At 41.7% G+C, this 18,252-nt stretch overlaps 1 protein-coding gene across 1 annotated transcript in view; it reads right to left on the bottom strand.

Moving 5' to 3' along the window:
- The window catches only part of ttc29 (tetratricopeptide repeat domain 29), a 239,492-nt gene that overhangs the window by 180,682 nt on the left and 40,558 nt on the right, over window positions 1-18,252 (bottom strand). The window contains exon 3 of the mRNA XM_048607027.1: window positions 17,210-17,299. Coding sequence (XP_048462984.1) covers window positions 17,210-17,299 — 90 coding nt within the window. The remainder of the gene's footprint in view (window positions 1-17,209; window positions 17,300-18,252) is intronic.

Below are 18,252 nucleotides of genomic sequence, written 5' to 3'. Positions count from 1 at the left end.
GTCCCAGTAATATTCCCCTCACTACGTGTCACAGGTCAGCCTCCAGCTCAATGACTTTGAGCTGAAGTCCCTTCAACCAGACAAACTTAACGGATCACACAGGTGCCTACATGCTCCCATATTCTACAGCCACCACACATAACCTGTGTTTGATTATTTTGGTGATTAAATTTCAATTAACATCTCTAGTCTTGTCTATGGTTATGTTCTTAATTATTTCAATAAATGGGACTACTTACTGTGACTGAAATTCCTGAGTTAAGTTCAGTCAAGTCACTGTCTGGTGGTGATCATAATTCAGATAGATTTAACATAGCTATGGAAAAAGACAATGATAGACCAGGGTAGATAATTTTTAACTACGGATGAGCCAATTTTACTCAGCTGAGATGTCGTTCGACAAAAGTAGACTGGAAATAGCTTTTTGCAGGTAAATCAGTATCACTAAAGGACAACATAAGGTGGGAGGGGTGGATGTTAATCATAGTAAGAGTGGAAATGTTAACAAATTTAGTTTCGTTGAAACCAAAGAAATTGTCAGGCCTGTGTGAAACACATAGGTTGTTAAAAGAGACAACAAAGTAAATAGTAGAAGCTCAGATGAACATTTGCAATTCTCTCTGGCTACAGGCAGAGGTACTGGAAGACTGCAGAACTGCAAGATTGTTAACATTGCTTGAACAGAAAGAAAGAATAAACTGATTAATTACAGGTCAGGTGGCCTAATCTCAATGGTATGGCAAATTATTGGAGAAAAAATCAGAGTACTAATTTTCATTTTGAAATACATAGATTAATTTAGGGCAATCAGCATGGACTGGTTAGGAAGGATATGTCTAACTAACATTTGAATTTTTTGAAGAGATAACAAGGAGGGTCAATGGGGCTAGCATGTTTGATTTAGTCTACGTTGATTTCAGCAAGATTTTTTTCACAAGGTCCCGAGTGGCAACCGTGCCAAAAATATAAATGCCCATGGGGTCCAGAGGGTAATGACAAGTTAAATCCAACATTGGCTCAGTGGCAAGAAGCAAAGTGTAATGGTCAATAAAAGTGTTTTTGTGACTACTATTTCCAGTGAGGTTCTATACTAGATCTGTTCCTTTTCATGGTATACATCAATGACTTAGATTTTAAAGCAGTCATTATTAAGAAGTGATTTAAAAATTAGCCGTGTGGTCTCTAGTTAGGAAAGAAATTGTAGGCTGCAAAAAGAATTAATGTGCTAGTCATGTAGGTTAAAATAACAAATGGAACTTAATTTGAAGAAGTGAGAGGTAATAAATTTGGAGAAGACAAACAAGGTAAAGGAGTACACAATAAATGTTGAACATACTGAGAAGCGTATCGGCATACACTAAGAATATCAGTGCCTCTGCCTCTTGAACATATGTTCACAAATCCTTGAAGTTGGCAAGTCAGACAGAAAATGTGGTTAAAAATTGTATGGGACACTTTCCTTTATTATCCAAGGCATAGAATATAAAAATAGCAATTTGATGCTCAAACTGCATAAAACATAGGTGGGTAACAGTTAGAGTACTGTTTCTATTCTGGGCACGACATTACAAGAAGGATGTGACTGCAGGAGAGGAGTATGGATTAGTTTACAAGGATTCTAGTAAGATGGAGTATTTTAGCTCTGAAGAAGATTAGAAAGGCTCTTGTTTTCCTTGGAACAGAGGAGGGCAGGATTGTGGTGGGAGTGTCAGGTGAAGTATCGAAAATAATGAAGGGTCTAGATTCAATGGCTAGAAAGGATGTATTCCGCATAGCAGAGAGGTCAATAACAAGGGAGAAGATATTTATCATAATTGGTAGAAGGATTAAAATGGGCCCCTGAGGAGAACTCTTTCATCTCAAGGATGGTGAGGGGTCTGAAACTCTACCTGAAAAACCTGGCAGAGGCAAAAACTCTGATTGTACTTAAAACATATTTGGATGTGCACATCAATTACTGTAATATCTAGGATTATGATATTACATAAGTAGCATTAGGCTGGGTTACTCTTTTCCAGTCCATGCTGACATTATTACCCAAGTGGCTTCCTTCTGTCCCCTGCATTTTCAATGTATTTTCTTAGACAGAATGGGATAGAGGTGGTTAATGGTACAGAAAATTAAAGTATCACTTTTATGATAGAAAAAATGCAGAGTTCAGTTTATTTTGAATGCAATGTTAAAGTTAGAAACAAATTGATTTTTCCTGTAACAAAAACAGTTTGTGTCCAGCATCTTAACCATGCATGCAAAATTTAGATCCATAGCATTACTACAGAAGGCAATACAGAAACCAGAAGCCATCTGAGTAGGGTCAGCAGCGCCTCTTACAGAATTCCGTCTGGGAAGGGCAAATATGTGGGGTGATACCTTCATGTATGTGATACCTCAAAACTGCAGCTCCCATGATGTCAAACATTCCTACCAGCTGTTTTGATGCTTTACTAACAAGTTTAAATGACACAGGGATAGTAGGAACTGCAGATGCTGGAGAATCCGAGACAACAAGGTGCAGGGCTGGATGAACACAGCAGGCCAAGCAGCATCATAGGAGCAGAGAGGCTGACGTTTCGGGCCTAGACCCTTCATCAGAAAAGGGGGAGGGGAAGGGGGTTTTGAAATAAATAGGGAGAGAGTGGGAGGCGGATAGAAGAGGGATAGAGGAGAGGATAGGTGGAGAGGAAACAAACAGGTCGAAGAGGCGGGGATGGGGCCAGGAAAGGTGAGTGTAGGTAGGGAGTTAGGAAGGGGATAGGTCAGTCCAGGGAGGACGGACAGGTCAAGGGGGCGGGATGAGGTTGGTCGGTAGGAGATGGAGGTGCGGCTTGAGGTGGGAGGAGGGGATAGGTGGGAGGAAGAACAGGTTAGGGAGGCAGGGACGAGCTGGACTGGTTTTGGGATGCGGTAGGGGGAGGGGAGATTTTGAAACTTGTGAAATCCACATTGATACCATTGGGCTGCAGGGTTCCCAAGCGGAATATGAGTTGCTGTTCCTGCAACCTTCGGGTGGCATCGTTGTGGCACTGCAGGAGGCCCAGGATGGACATGTCGTCTGAGGAATGGGAGGGGGAGTTGAAATGGTTCGCGACTGGGAGGTGCAGTTGTTTATTGCGAACCGAGCGTAGGTGTTCTGCAAAGCGGTCCCCGAGCCTCCGCTTGGTTTCCCCGATGTAGAGGAAGCCACACCGGGTACAGCGGATGCAGTATACCACATTGGCAGATGTGCAGGTGAACATCTGCTTGATGTGGAAAGTCTTCTTGGGGCCTGGGATGGGGGTGAGGGAGGAGGTATGGGGGCAGGTGTAGCACTTCCTGCGGTTGCAGGGAAAAGTGCCGGGTGTGGTGGAGCTGGAGGGGAGTGTGGAGCGGACAAGGGAGTCACGGAGAGAGTTGTCCCTCCGGAAAGCAGATAAAGGTGGGGAGGGAAAGATGTCTTTGGTGGTGGGGTCGGATTGCAGATGGCGGAAGTGTCGGAGGATGATGCGTTGGATCCGGAGGTTGGTGGGGTGGTACGTGAGGACGAGGGGGATTCTTTTTTGGTTTTTATTGCGTGGACGGGGTGTGAGGGATGAGGTGCGGGAGATGTGGGAGACACGGTTGAGGGCGTTCTCGACCACCGAGGAGGGGAAGTTACGGTCCTTGAAAAACGAGGACAACTGAGATGTACGGGAGTGGAATGCCTCATCCTGGTCTGCTCAACACAGAATGTGAGGGGATTTTCCCATGCCTAGACGGTATGAGCAATGGTGAGGCGGTTGCAAAAAATTAACTAGAATGAAAAAGATCAATGGTCGATATTGTGAAAGAAGTTTCTGATTTTTTCCTTAAGCTTTAAAACATTAACCATGGTTCCACCGGTGCCATAATTGAACAGATCCCAGACCTCCTTAAGAAGAGTTTTAGATGTCTGGACTATTTCAGCAGACCCTTACAGTACAGCCCAGAAAGGGTATGTTGTATCAATTCATCACAACTAAAGCTAACAAAAGGAGATGTCCTGGATATAGAATGGGATTGATTGCAATTTTCCCAGGATGAAAGTGAGGATCAAGACCAGAAGGGCCATCCAAGACAGCATGACATTGCCTGTAAGGTGTGATTCCACAAGTATATAAGATATAGGCCCACCGAGTCTGCTCTACCATTCCATCATAGCTGATATGTTTCTCAACCCCATTTTCCAGTCTTCTTCCCATGACCTCTGATCCCCAACTAATCAAGAAGCTATCTATCTCTATCTGAACTACATTCAATGAGTTGGCCTCCACAGATTTACTACCCTTTGGTTGAAGAAATTCCTCATGTCAATTCTAAAGGGCTGTCCCTTCACCCTTTCACTGTGCCCTCAAGTCCTAATCTCTCCTACTTGTGGAAACATTTTCTCCATGTCCACTCTATCCAGACCTCTCAGTATTCTGTAAGTTTCAATGAAATCCTCCCACATCCTTCTAAACTCCATTGAGTACCAGACCCAGAGTCCCCAACTGCTCCTCCTGGATTGTTCTTATAAACCTGCTCTGTGCCCAATCTAAGGCCAGCACATCCTTCCTTAGATACGTCCAAAACCACTCTCAATATTCCAATGTCGATACAATGTGAAGCTGGAGAAAAAAAGCAGGTCAGGCAGCATCAGAGAAGCGGGAAAGTTGACATGTCAAATCGGGACTCTTCATCAGGACTGATGAGTTCTGAGTCCCGATGAAGGATCCTGAGCCGACACATCGACGTTTCTGCTCCACTGATGCTGCCTGACCTGCTGTGTCCCTCTAGCTCCACACTGTATCGACTCTGACTTCCAGCAGCTGCAGTTCTTGCTATCTGCACAATATTCCAAATGCATTCTGATCAGGACCTTCAAGCCCTTTTGAAATGAATGCTAACATTGCATTGGCCTTCCTAACTGCCAACTGAACCTGCATGTCAACCTTAAGAGAATCCTGAACTAGAACTCCTATTTACCTTTGTGCTTCAGATTTCCAAAGGCTTTCCACATTTAGAATCTTGTGCATCTCTTCTTCCTACTAAAGTGCCTAACCTCACAATGTAGGAAAGTGTATTCCATCTGCCACTTCTTTGGCCACTCTCCTAGTTTGTCTAGGTCCTTCTGCAGCACCCCACCTCCTCAACCCTACCTGTCCCTTCACCTTTCTTTGTGTCATCTGCAAACTTAGCAACAATTCCTTCAGTTCCTTCATCCAGATCATAAATGTATAACGTGAATAGTTGTGGTCCCAACACAAACGGCTGCACAACTCCACTAGTCACTGGCTATCACCCTGGAAAAGACCCAATTATCCTACTCTTCTGCCTTCTGCTAGTCAGCCAATCCTCTATCCATGCCAGTACCTTGCCCCTAACACTATAGGCTGTTATCTTATTTAGCTGCCATCTGTGGTGGCACCTTGTCAAAGGCCTTCTGGTAATCCAAATAGATTACATCCACTAGCTCTTCTATGTCTAACTTATTCATTATCTCCTCAAAGAATTCTAGCAATGTGTCAGGCATGACTGCTCCTTGACAGAGCCTTGCTGACTTTACCATGTGTGAATGAGTATATCAGTCTGTGGGACTGCTCTCCCAATTTCAAGCACAATCCTCAAATGTTACAAAGGAGGACTTTGCAGGATCAACTGGGTTGAGTGTGTAGTTGTGCTTCTGTTGTCTTAGTTAATACTGGGTGGGCCATTCAATTTCATAGGGCAATAATGTCACCACGTAACTGTGGATGTGAAGTCACATGTAGGCCAGACCATGTGAAGATGGTATATTTACCTTACCTAGTGAACCAGATGTATTTTAATTACAGCTTTACTAACTGAATTCAAACTCTATCATCTGCGCCTGGGTCCATGGGTTACTTGTCCAACAACAAAACTACTCCACCGCTACTTCCCCTGTGTTGCAACTGATACCATACAATAATGGCAGTCATTCATTTATATTAAACATGACAATTTCAATTGAAACATTATATATTACTTGGAATATTACATATTGTTCAATGAAAATAGGACTGATTATGCAAATATAGTGAACAAATGTCCACAAATGCAAATAAAGTAATAGAAATTTCCCACAGCATTTTTCAGGAAACAGGGTACAAAATTGTCTTGGATGATTACAAAAAATGGCAATAACAAATTGACAGTCCATTTTCTGCCCTGCCTGAGTTTTAATGGAAAGGGAAATGTATTGGTGAATAAAACAGGCCGTCAATTTGCTCACTATCACCAGTTTTCCTTTACTATCAAAAACTAATTTCATCCCCTTATCTGCTCATTTATGTCATTTCTGTTCATGTAGTCTGATTGTACATAATTTAATCACTGCATTCCTCACATCGCAATAGTTATCATATGCTGCCCTTACACTACAATAAAGAGAGAGTTCTGCTATAATGCAATAGTTGCATTCCTGTGCAACATTGCATTATAGAAAATTGCACTATAGAAATAATGGGGCCTATGGGAAAAGCGGGCTTAAGGGCAGACCACCAAAAAAATCACTCAAAATTGCTCAAAAATCACTCAAAAGCTTAACACAAACGATAGCACAGTTTGAATAAATGTTTAATTCATATGTAATAATGAAATAAAAGTAAATTTAACACCTTATCTTGAAAAAATGTCACGATGACTTGATGGGTGGAGGTTTTGGGGTTACTCTGTTGCTAATGCAGGGGCTGAGGGTTGTCATCATCATCACCTTCAAGCACAGTTATGGCTGCAGGATTAGGGCAAAAAATAGTTAATCCAGAAGTGGATGGCAGTAGTTCATTGTCTTCTGACTGTTTCTTGGGGGTTGGGTTAAAAAAGACATCCAGTTTATGCTGCTTTGCCCTTTTTCTTCTTGTGTGAAGAAGCTGTTCATACTGTGCCAAATAAGATCTTATTCCACGAACTGCTACCCTGCTGCGTTCTGCATTGTATTTGTTGTCCTCTAAGAGCTGCAACTGCTTATCAATTTCCCTCAGGATAGAAGACAAAACAGAAGTGGAAAGCTCTCGTGGTGCTACATCCTGGACTACTACTTCATCTCCAGCTTTCACTTCCCACTCAGCAACAAGTTGTTGCAGATCAGCTGTAGAGAGGTCTTCACAGTGGAACTCAAGCAGCTCTTCAACATCCTTACTCTCCACTTCTTCAAATCTAACTTGCTTTGCAAGATCAGCACAATGTTCTTTGAGTCTTGGAAGCTCCTCTGACAGATCAAAGGTTTTAAAATCTTGAAAAAAATCTGGGAGAAGCTTCTGCCAAATTGCATACAAGCAGTCCTTACTGACATCATATCAGGCCTCCATGATAATACAATTGCATTCTTGATGTTAAAGCTCTTCCAAAATTGAAGAACACTGTCCTTATCCCCCTCAGGGCTGCAATCAGCCTCTTAACTGTGCGCCTTAAATAATAAGCTTTAAAAGCTGCTATTGCACCCTGGCCCATGGGTTGAAGGAGAGAGGTTGTGTTTGGGGGTAGAAATAGCACTTTGTTTTCAGGAAGCTCACCAATTGTGGGATGATGGCTTGGTACATTATCCAGGATGAGAAGAATCTTGAAATCCAAAGTTTTTTCCTGCAATACTTTCTAAAAACATCTTCGAAAACATCAACAATAAGATCAGAAAAAATTTGCCATCATCCAACCTATTTTGCTTGACCGAAAGTAGATGTCTAGAGTAGACTTAAGGTAACCTTTAAAGACTCGTGGGTTGCAGAGTGGTACGCCACCACAGGCTTAAGCTTTAAGTCTCCACTGGCATTGGCACCCAGCAGCACAGTCATATGATTCTTCGCCACCTTAAAGCCTGGAGAGTGTGCTTCATTCATAGAAATGTACATTCTTGATGGTATTCGCTTCCAGTATAAACCTGTCTCACCCAAATTGAAAATTTGCTCTAAGTTGAGCCTTCTTCAATTAGTTTTTTTACAATGGGAGGAAAAGCCATTGTATGCTCCTCATCTGTACTGGCAGCTTCACCACATAGCTTTACGTTATGAAAAGCATAGCGGCTCTTAAAACCAGCAAACCATTCACTGCTAGCACTAAAGCCAGGCATATCTGCAAGATCTTCATAAATTGATAAGGCTTTCTCTTTCATGGTGAGAAGGGTGGTCCCAGATCACTTTTTCGTTTGATCTTCTATCCACATACTTAGAAGGCGCTCCATCTCCTCAAGTCCCTAGCACTCAGACTTGTTCCAACAATAAAGCTTGCTTTAATCTTTTCTGCCTTGTGTCTAATGGTGCGTAAGGTAGACTCCTTTATTCCTATTACACAAACAAATCACATGTTCTCTCATTACGCTCAAAACGCTTTACAACATCTAGCTTCTCTTCTAGTGGTATATCCTTCCTTTTACATTTGCCACAAGCAATTTTATCACCTGGATGCTTCTTGCTAACATTCTTGGCACTTTGTCCTCACATTTTTGTGAGTAACATGACAGAATGTGCAAAATAAAACAGAGCACTGTACCTCTCACAGAAACCTCGATGATCACATGATGCCGGCATGGAGACTCTTTGGCACTAACATGGCGCATGCTCAGGACAAAGCCTGCAAAACGATCATGTGATGTCAACGCATATTCCTCCGTGCACCAATGGAAATGGGTTACAGCCAACATAAGTTCGCGTTTTAGAAATAGTGTCCCCTATTCGTCAGTCACGTTATACCCAATTCGCATTGCTAGAACACACATTATAGCAGAACCCCCTGTAGTTAATATGGGCAGAATCTTAATATGGAATGTCGACAGTGGCGAGATGTATGGCAGAATAGGTGACAACTGCAGCAACGCACATCTCAAGCAACTCAAACCAGCTTTTACATTTCTCGTAAGTCATGCTGCATGATTCTTGCTGTGCAATGATGTACTGCCAATTTATAGTGATTGTTGGTTGTTATGTGCCTTGTTAATAGAACAACTCACTTTATTAATATTCGGCCTCTTGCCAAACAAGCTTGAAGTCAGGAAAATTAGACAAGAAAATCAGAGTGAGCATCTCATGGTTTCAGTTTACCACTTTGTGCTGAATAACCTCCATGTTGGAAACTTGGCACCAACATTTCAGGTCACATTCCATGGGCACTGGCCACATGCACCCTGTCCATGGACAGCGGCATCTGACATATGTCAACTACTAACAGCCTTCACGACATAGCTTCAATCCACTTAAAGCAAGATTCTACAATTCAATGTTGCACCAGCAACGATCATTGTAATGTTTACAACAAGGAAATTGTGCATTCAGGGACACACACATGGACTGGACCAGGGTGCATCTCCAAACTCATTTGCTATCAAAGCATTCACTCACTCTGAGTCTACCTGAATGCTCACAGCACTCATGCCTTGATTTTTTGCACTTTGGTTCCTCAGCAAGAGACATTAGTCTCATATTACTGCTGTCTTGCTGTGCTATTTAGCACAGACACAAAGCCAAGAAGCTTGTCATAGTTGTCAGCAGGACTTAGTCAAGCCAAGGGAGCTAGCTTTCGCCCAAGGGATTCCAGCATAATAAGTTAAGGATATGTTCCAATATTAATCCATCCCCAGCTCAGGGCAGTTGGTGTAAGGATCCTCTCCTCATTAGAGGTGAGGAGTCAAATGGCAGATAGCACATCACCAGTACTGACTCTTTATGCCCCAATTTTGAGCACCGGGAAGCACTCCCTCACACAAAGGGTGGAAAATGTTTGCAACTCTTTTCCACAAATAGCAGTGGATGCAGGATCTGCTGTTAATTTTAAATCCAAGATAGATGCATTTTTGTCGAGCAAAGATATTAAGAGTTATGGGCACAAGGCAAGCATATGGAGTTAGTCCACGGATCAGCTATGATCTTATTGAATCATGGAATAGGCCTGAGGGACTGAATAGCCTACTCCCGCATCTATGACTGTTTTCCTCATAGAATGAAAGAGGTAGGTTTTACAGGAGTTGAAAGTAGATGGCTCAGATTTTACTGCTGGCACAGGTGAGGTGTCCCAAGTGAGTGGGTAGGCAATGCAGAGGGCATGCAGGGTTAGTGGCATCAAGCCTTTGGGTGGGTGAGAGTGTATGGGGAAAATATTGCAGGCATGCTGAATGGTAGAACATGAATCTTGGTGTGAGGTGGGTACAGTAGCAGAAATAGAACAAGTGTGCGACATTGAAGTGAGGATGGTGATTCATACCTTGGCAGAGTGAAGAAGGACCAGTGACTTTCTTCTTACAGCACTATGTAATCTTCCAGACAACTGTGACTACTTTAAACTGGGTGGAAACCTCAGACCAAGCTGGCACGGTCTGATATTGTGACCTCCACTGTTTGCCATGGGGAAGAAGGAAGTCCCACAAGTCCCCACCTTCAGGTCTCTGACTGGTAGGTGGGGCACTGATTTCCTTATCTGAGGGAGAAATGTCACTAACCATGCAGGGCAGCTCAGTACTGACAGTGCTTGTTAAGGGACACAATGAGTTTTTAAAATGGCACAGGTGCAAAGGATGCAAATGAATTTTGGGATATCCACTGAGCAGCCAAGTTGTCCAGAAAAAACATGTGGCATGAAGTCAGATGTCAGCAATGCCATGGGGGTATCTTAGGTAATTAATGAGGTGAGTTTGGTAAGACACCTCGAAAGAACACTCCAATAAACTTATCGCAACTCAGATTTAGCCAAAGAAATGTAAAATACAGACCAATGGCTGGAATTTTCCCAGCCTCTCAATGACATTAGGATTGGTGACTCATTTGGGAAAATGAATGAGATCGGCATAAATGAGATTTATGACGTGAAGAGAAAATTATCCAATTCTCCAACCATGGTTTTGCAGGTGAGAAGTTTGCTCATGATCTGATCAAGGCCTAATTGCATCAATTTACAATCATTTGTATGTCATTAGTACCTAATCTTGCCTCATTAATTTGCAGTTTTCTGTCCTCCCACATTCCAGATTAAAACTGTATGACTAACATGAAAGTCAAAGAGTATCTGGTGACTCCCATTCACCACTTGGTCCTTGGGGCCTTCATTTGGATATCAATCACCAACATTTCAGAGCATTTTTCATAGGGAATGCCTGTCTGTACCCCTGCTCCATCCACAGGGGTTAGCATCAGATATATATCAGCCTCACCATACTCTCATGGCATATCTCTGATCTACTTACAATACAGTTCTTTCATTTATGCCAGAGCACTTCATACACAGAGAGAAGGACCCCCTGTCTCATGAATTCTTGAGGCTCCTTGCTTGCTCTCTTATCACTCACTCACTCAGCACCTACTTGGATGCTCATAGCACCTTGCCTTGTCTTGTTTTGCCTTACTTTGCCTTTTTTAATGTTTTCCCCACTCAACCAGAGCTTAAAGGCTCACTGTACTTCAATTTTGCCTTGCTGTTTAGCATAACCACAAAGCCAGGTATCTTATGGTTATCAGCAGTGATTAGTCAAGGGACACACACGGTGCTGTTCGCACAGTGTTACATCAATGTCACACCTGCAGCTCTGGTTAGTCACTAGTCAGGGCTGTCCATTCAAGTCAGTTGGATTGGGGAAGAGTTGTTAACAGCCTTTGCTGTATTCACTGCCTTCATCCATTTCTTGATATTCTGTGGAATAAATTGATTATCTGAAGACTGGCAGGAGCATTTGGTCCCTCAGGCTGAAGATAAAATATTTCAGCTTTGTCTTTTACACTGATGTGCTCGGTTCTATGATTATTGAGAATGAGTTGTTTATGGAGCCTCCTGTTCCAATTAGTTAATTGTTCACCACAATTCATGACTGCACGTGACAAAACAGCAAACCAGCTCACTCAGGAGGTTTTCTTCAGATCACTGATGAGAACAAATCAATTTCTAGTGATGTAAAAACAGTTCAACTCATTGAATGGAAATTCTATCCTCTATATATATATATATACACACATGTTATAGTCAAAGGTGCTGATTGGTGATTTAAAGTACAAATGCCAAATTCATCACCTGCTGAACCCTGATCTCTGCGAGCAAATCTCACAGCAACTCTGACATACAGCTTCAGCTAGTGAATCTATTTCGATTAGCCCTTCAGAGTGAAGCACTGTTTTTAATGGGCTGGCAATGATAGCTTTTTATAAATCATTATTCTGCTTGCAATCGACAAAAGTTCTCTACTCCTTGAACTGGACCCTTTATGTGTGTGTGTGTGTCTGTGTGTGTCTGTGTGTGTGAGAGAGAGAGAGCGAGAGAGAGAACATGGGCATCTGTATCTGCGGCACAGTGATTTGACTTTTGGGGTGAATGCACAAACATATTATCCTTTTAATCAATTAAGGCTTGCTGTTCTTAATAACTTGGCTGCACACATCCAAAGGTGCTAAGAAACCTATGTATTTTTAGAAAACAAAATCGTAAAAGTAATTTCACCATAGTCCTCCTAACAGATCATAGGAGGCAGAGAGACAGAGAGAGAAAAAAAAAAGAGAGAGAGACCTGAGGATCACCACGCCTCAGGCGAGGGGTGAGGTTGAGAAGGACAGTGATGGTATCCTCACTAGGACAGCAATTGCTCCCCTGCTGTTTGCATAGCAGAGTAATGCCAACCAGCATCTAGCTAACTGAACTAACTGACCTCCCAATGGAAAAAAGCACATAGATTATGGACAGCAAGGGAAAAGAGTACAGAGGTTTCAGTTCTCTCCCAACCCTGTCCATAAAGCTGAGTGAAATTTAGACATCAACTCCATTCTCTCTCAGTTTCACATCTATTACTCGAAGTAATATTATTTCCCAGAAACAACTAGTTAAAATGCAAATGATAGCACATAAGTTTTTAAAAATTAGGAGGCCACCAATAGTATGACACAGGTTACAAAACCAGGAAAGAATAGCCTCAGAGGTATTGGTAACTACTCAGTGTGTGATCCTGGTGGTTCTATTTGGAATGACATGTACATAGAGGTGCCTGACGTGCCAACTGAGCCATCTGACCAATAATCTTGTACGGTTAATAAAATAAACTAAAAATGAGAAGTTGAATAAAGGTTCTCCCTCTCAATGTGGAAGGTCTGCTAAAATTAATAACATGATTTATATATTATGTATGTACAAAAATTAAGACTGGTAAAGGAACAGGTTAGTCTTATTTGACTGGAAAATGCTTACGACTTTTTTTCTCAAGTAATAAATTCACAAGATAGCTATTCTATGATATCAGTAGCTATAGCTCAATCAATAAGGAGCCGTGGTCAAATGAAGCCTCTGCAATAATGGGACGGCAGCTGAATAGGTATTCAAAATAAATAACTATACTACAAAACTATTTTTGGGCATTTCATTTAGCCTTGCTTAATTAAGATACTTGCTGATATCAAAACATTAAGTACTGTCGGAAAGCAGAACTTAAGTTACTCTCGTGAACAACCTGACAATTCAAACTTCTAATAAGGAATTAGGCTGAACAGCCATTAAACACAGCCCATTACCAGCTCAGTATGAACCAATGTAACCCTATCAGTTAGTTCCAGATCACATATGAGATGTAACAGAGTGTTAAAACTGGTAAAGTGGAACAGTATATGTGAAATAGGGAGTGGTGTAAAGGTCCAGTTGATCAGGATAGCAGGTAACTGCGAAGGTTCAAGAAACCAATGGCAGATGGACAACATTGGGACAGGTTTAGATAAAGAACTCACTGATTTATTGGGCATTCTTTAAGAAAGGAGTTCTTTTTTGGGGCTATAAGTTCTATCAATAATCCATCCAGGTCTACCCCTGAGAAAGAGTAAATTATTAAGGATATTGTGAGGCCTGAATGCTGAAGTCAGTGGAGACAAACTCAAGTGTAGATCCAAGTTAATACTCTTGGATATTTGAGAAATTGTGAAGACATGAAACACTGAGAAAAGGAAAAAATTTCTTGTTTCTGCACACTAGCTTTCTTGCCTATCCTGGATTAATGCTCATTACTTATCATGGTCACATATTTTCTGCATATTGCTTGTGTTTCATGTACAAGAAGACATAGAGCTCTTTGCACTTGATGTCTCTCCATTTAAATAACAGTTTGCCTTTTGATTTTTCCAACCAAGGTGCATAACCACACACCTTCCTACATTGAAAACCATCTGCCAAGACATGCCCGCTTACTCAACTAATCTTTTGTCACTTGCAGATTGCTTGTGTCCTTATCACAACATACCCTCCCATGTATTTTCTGTATCGCCAGCAACTCTGCCCCTTTTCCAAATCATTGATATAGATAGTAAATAATTGAAGCCTTAGATCTGATTCCTGTGGTACTCCACTAGTTACATATTTTCAACCTGAAAAAGATCAATTCATCCTGACTCTGCCTTCTAAGTGTTAACCAAATCTCAATTCATGCCCAATACTGTGACTTTCTATCTTGTCCAGTAACCTTTAATGTGGCACCTTATCAAATGTCTTCTGGAAATCCAAATACAATACATCCACTTGTTCCTCTTTCAACTTTGTTTGTTATATCCTCAAATTTGACAAACATGATTTTCCTTTCACTAAACTATGTTGGCTCTGTTTGACTGCATTCAGTTACTCTAAATGTTCTTCCTTAATAATGGACTCTAGCATTTTCCCAACAACAGATGTGAAGGGAATTGGCCCAGTTTTCTGCTTTGTGGCTTCCTCCGTTCTTGAACAGGCATGTCACATTAGTAGTTTTCCAATCGGTTAGCAACAAACACAATTATTCTAATCCCACTTTCCAATACTTGGCCATAGCCTTGTATACCTTGGCATTGCAAGTGCACATCTAAATACTTTTTAAACGTTTTGATTCCCACCACCCCTTGAGTGTACAAGAATTTTGTCAAATCCCATCTGGGATTACATTCCAAGATGGCAGACTGGGCAAATGGGCAGCGTTTAGGTTCCTGAGCCCATCCACTTTAGACCAGCTGCTTCCTTCCTTCTTCCTTACCCTTTTTGTCTCCTGTCTTTATTTCATCTTCTTCCTGTTGGGGAAGGCAGCATCTCGGAGGAGGTGAATGCAACAGGATTCTTGGTGACGCATTGGGGGCTTAGCCTGGCAGCGGAGCCAAAGACTCCTGGTTGCAGTAAGCCCATAGTGGGGATTCGAGTATTGTCGATGAGGCGGCTTTAGTGGTGACAGTGTGGTATGCTCAGAGGGGGAACTCTTGGCATTATTGATGTGGCAGCAGAGCCAGGGACTCTTGGCTGCGATCAAGGCAGGTCCAGAGGTTATCAATGAGGCAGCAGTGGCAGCTCCTGGTTGCAAATGGCCCATGGCCGGGGCCTCCTAGTTATCGGTGAGGCAGTGTGGCAGTGGAGGCAGTGACTTCTGGCATCAGCAAAGTGGGTGCAGCAGCAAAGTGAAAGCACTTGAAAGATGGCAATGCCTACATTGGTGGGTCTGGTGCAGGCAATGGCGAGACAGGATGGAGGTGCAGATATTGTTGGTGAGCTGGCTCAGGGCTCAGGACTCATGGAGGAGGCAGTAAAATGAAGATGGACTCTCTTTCAGTTATATATCTTTATTCTTAAACTATTCAAAATGGTGTCAGATTGTGGTAACAATTGAAGCTTTTCATGTAGAATCACAGAATCCCTACAGTGTGGAAGCAGGCCATTCGGCCCATTGGGTCACACCAACATTCCAAAGAGCATCCCATCCAGACCCACCCTGCTACCCTATCCCTATAATCCTGCATTTCCCATGGCTAATCCACCTGCCCGACACTATGGGCAACTTAACACAGCCAATCTACCTAACCCGCACATCTTTGGACTGTGGGAGGAAACCAGAGCACCTGAAGGAAATTCACGCAGGCATGGGGAGAATATGCAAACTTCAAACAGACAGCAACTCAAGGCTGGAATTGAGGTGGATCCCTGGCACTGTGAGGCAGCAGAGCTAACCACTGAGCCACCGTGCCACTGTAAAATACAAGTGACAATAAATCAATCATTCACTTCAGTTCAATAAACCTCTTACCCATTACCTTAAATCTAAGGCCCCTGGTCATTGATTCCTCCACCAAGCAGAATGGTCCTTCCTGTCTCCTCTATCCATGCTCCTCATAATTATCTACATTTCAATCATGTAACTCTTCAGTCTCCACTCCAGTCTAACCAATCTCTCTTCATAACTAAAACTTTCCTGCACAAGCAATAACCTAGCAAACTCCTCTGCACCCTTGTTAGCGTCCATGTGGACCAAAGCAACTGGATTATTTACCTCTCATTCTAAATACCTTGGCACCAGATAGGGAAAATAACCTTCATGACTTTCTGTCTTTGCTGCAGACAGCAGTATCTATTCCCCTAGCTAAGCTAACTTTTATTACTGCCCCGCTTATTAGAATTTTTGACCACAATGTTATGGCCAGTTCACTTATTCTCCCTTCAGCCTGTGCCTTCATCCACACCAAGAGAAAAATATCTTGTATCTACTGAAAAAGGGCACTGGCTGAGGCTTCTCCAAAAGTAAATTCTGAATATTCTTAACTAGCACATCCACAGTCACAGCCCCCTATTCCTAACCATAGGCCAAATTTGATGTATTTAATTTTAGAAAGATGTTTACCTCCTTAAAAACACCATCCAGGTACCTCTCCCCATCCTTGACATGTCAGTGATTGCTGCTCAGACTACAGCTCATCAGTTCTTTGCTGAAGTTCCTCAAATAGTCAACACTTGCTTCAGAGGTGGTCACTGTGGATTACACAATGTCCACCAGTTCCAACATGTTACACTCTCTATTCTATTTAATTAATTAATTTGAGTATTAAATATTTTAAAAGTGAACTGCTTAACTTCAGCTGCAATAAGGTGTCCTGATTTAAACCACTTGGCCAAACAAAACATGATGTGGAGGTGCCAGTATTTGACTGGGTGGGTCAAAGTCAGTCACATGACACCAAGTAACAGTCCAACAGGTTTCTTTGAAATCACAAGCTTTCAGAGCACTGCTCCTTTGTCCGGTGAAGTGGAGGGAAACGCACAGACACAGAATATATAGGTGAAGAGCTAAAGGCGTTCCAGGAGGCACATTTTATGCTGGAAATCATGACATATACGTATTGAAAATATGTTGAAACAGCAAGAGAGTTCAGCCCTGTTGCATTTAAGGTTGATTGCTGTTCAAAGCCACTCAACACACATCTTTACTGCCATCATTTTAAAAATGTTTGAGATATCATAGAAGTTACATTCCAATAATTAAAATATATAGACTTACAGATTAATGTCCTGTTTAGAGAGTTTCAAATTTTTACTCCATGCTTCTAAGCGCTTTGCTTCTGCTAATCGTTCTCTCTTTGTTAGTACCCTGTAAATAATACATTTCTATTAGACATGTAGAAAGGATAACTGTATTTTTTTATTTTAACCAAGCACTGATAACAGTAGTCTAATTACTACATGTTGCCTCATTAACATTAAAGGGATATTTATTCCATACTTAATGATGGCATCATCCATTTTGGGAAATGATAAACTGCAGCTAAGAGCTATGTGTCACTTTTAGATTCAATATACTCCACACTTCAACATGGCTAAAAAGAGACTAGAAATTGAAGCATTTTGTCTTGCACTCATTGAAACTCGGATGCAAGAAACAGATATGAAAAAAAGAGACACCGTTTTATTCAGAATAAGAGCACGGCACTGATTGGCAAGCCCAATGGTGCATGACAATGGTAAGCAACTTAAAAAAGTGTGGTAACTGTGGTTATTCTAAAATGGAGAAAAATTAATGTTATAGAGAAAAATAAATGGTCTTGAAGTATGTAAAGTGGAATTATTTGTTTTTAAACATAGACTTCAATGCTGTTGACATCATTCCAGCATCTGATTAGCTTTGTTGATAACAATTTTGTGTCAACTAGAAACTTTGCATAATTAATTCCATCCAAAGCTTTACCTCGTTTCCATAGCATCATTTTTGTCCTAACATATTTTACCTTATATACTTCAAAGTTCATCTAACATTCACTAAGGGGAAGCTTAAATGCACAGATGACCCAAGATGGTGAAGCAGGGTTCCTTTTTCCAATAGCATCAGATTTTACAAACATGAAGGCATATTAAGATTAAACTAGGTAAACAGAGTATTCACATGCAATTAAGCCTTTATCTGGTTGTAGAAAATTTTATTCAAGAAAAAGCTCAATAACAGGACCTGAGATAACAAAGTGTAGAGCTGGATGAACACAGCAGGCCAAGCAGCATCAGAGGAGCAGGAAAGCTGATGTTTCGGGTCTGGACCCTTCTTCAGAAGGG

This window comes from Rhincodon typus, chromosome 1 (assembly GCF_021869965.1).
Source record: "Rhincodon typus isolate 14 chromosome 1, sRhiTyp1.1, whole genome shotgun sequence".
NCBI lineage: Eukaryota > Metazoa > Chordata > Chondrichthyes > Orectolobiformes > Rhincodontidae > Rhincodon > Rhincodon typus.
Note: the sequence above shows the minus strand (reverse complement) of the source record. Positions and strands in the feature narration are given on the sequence as shown.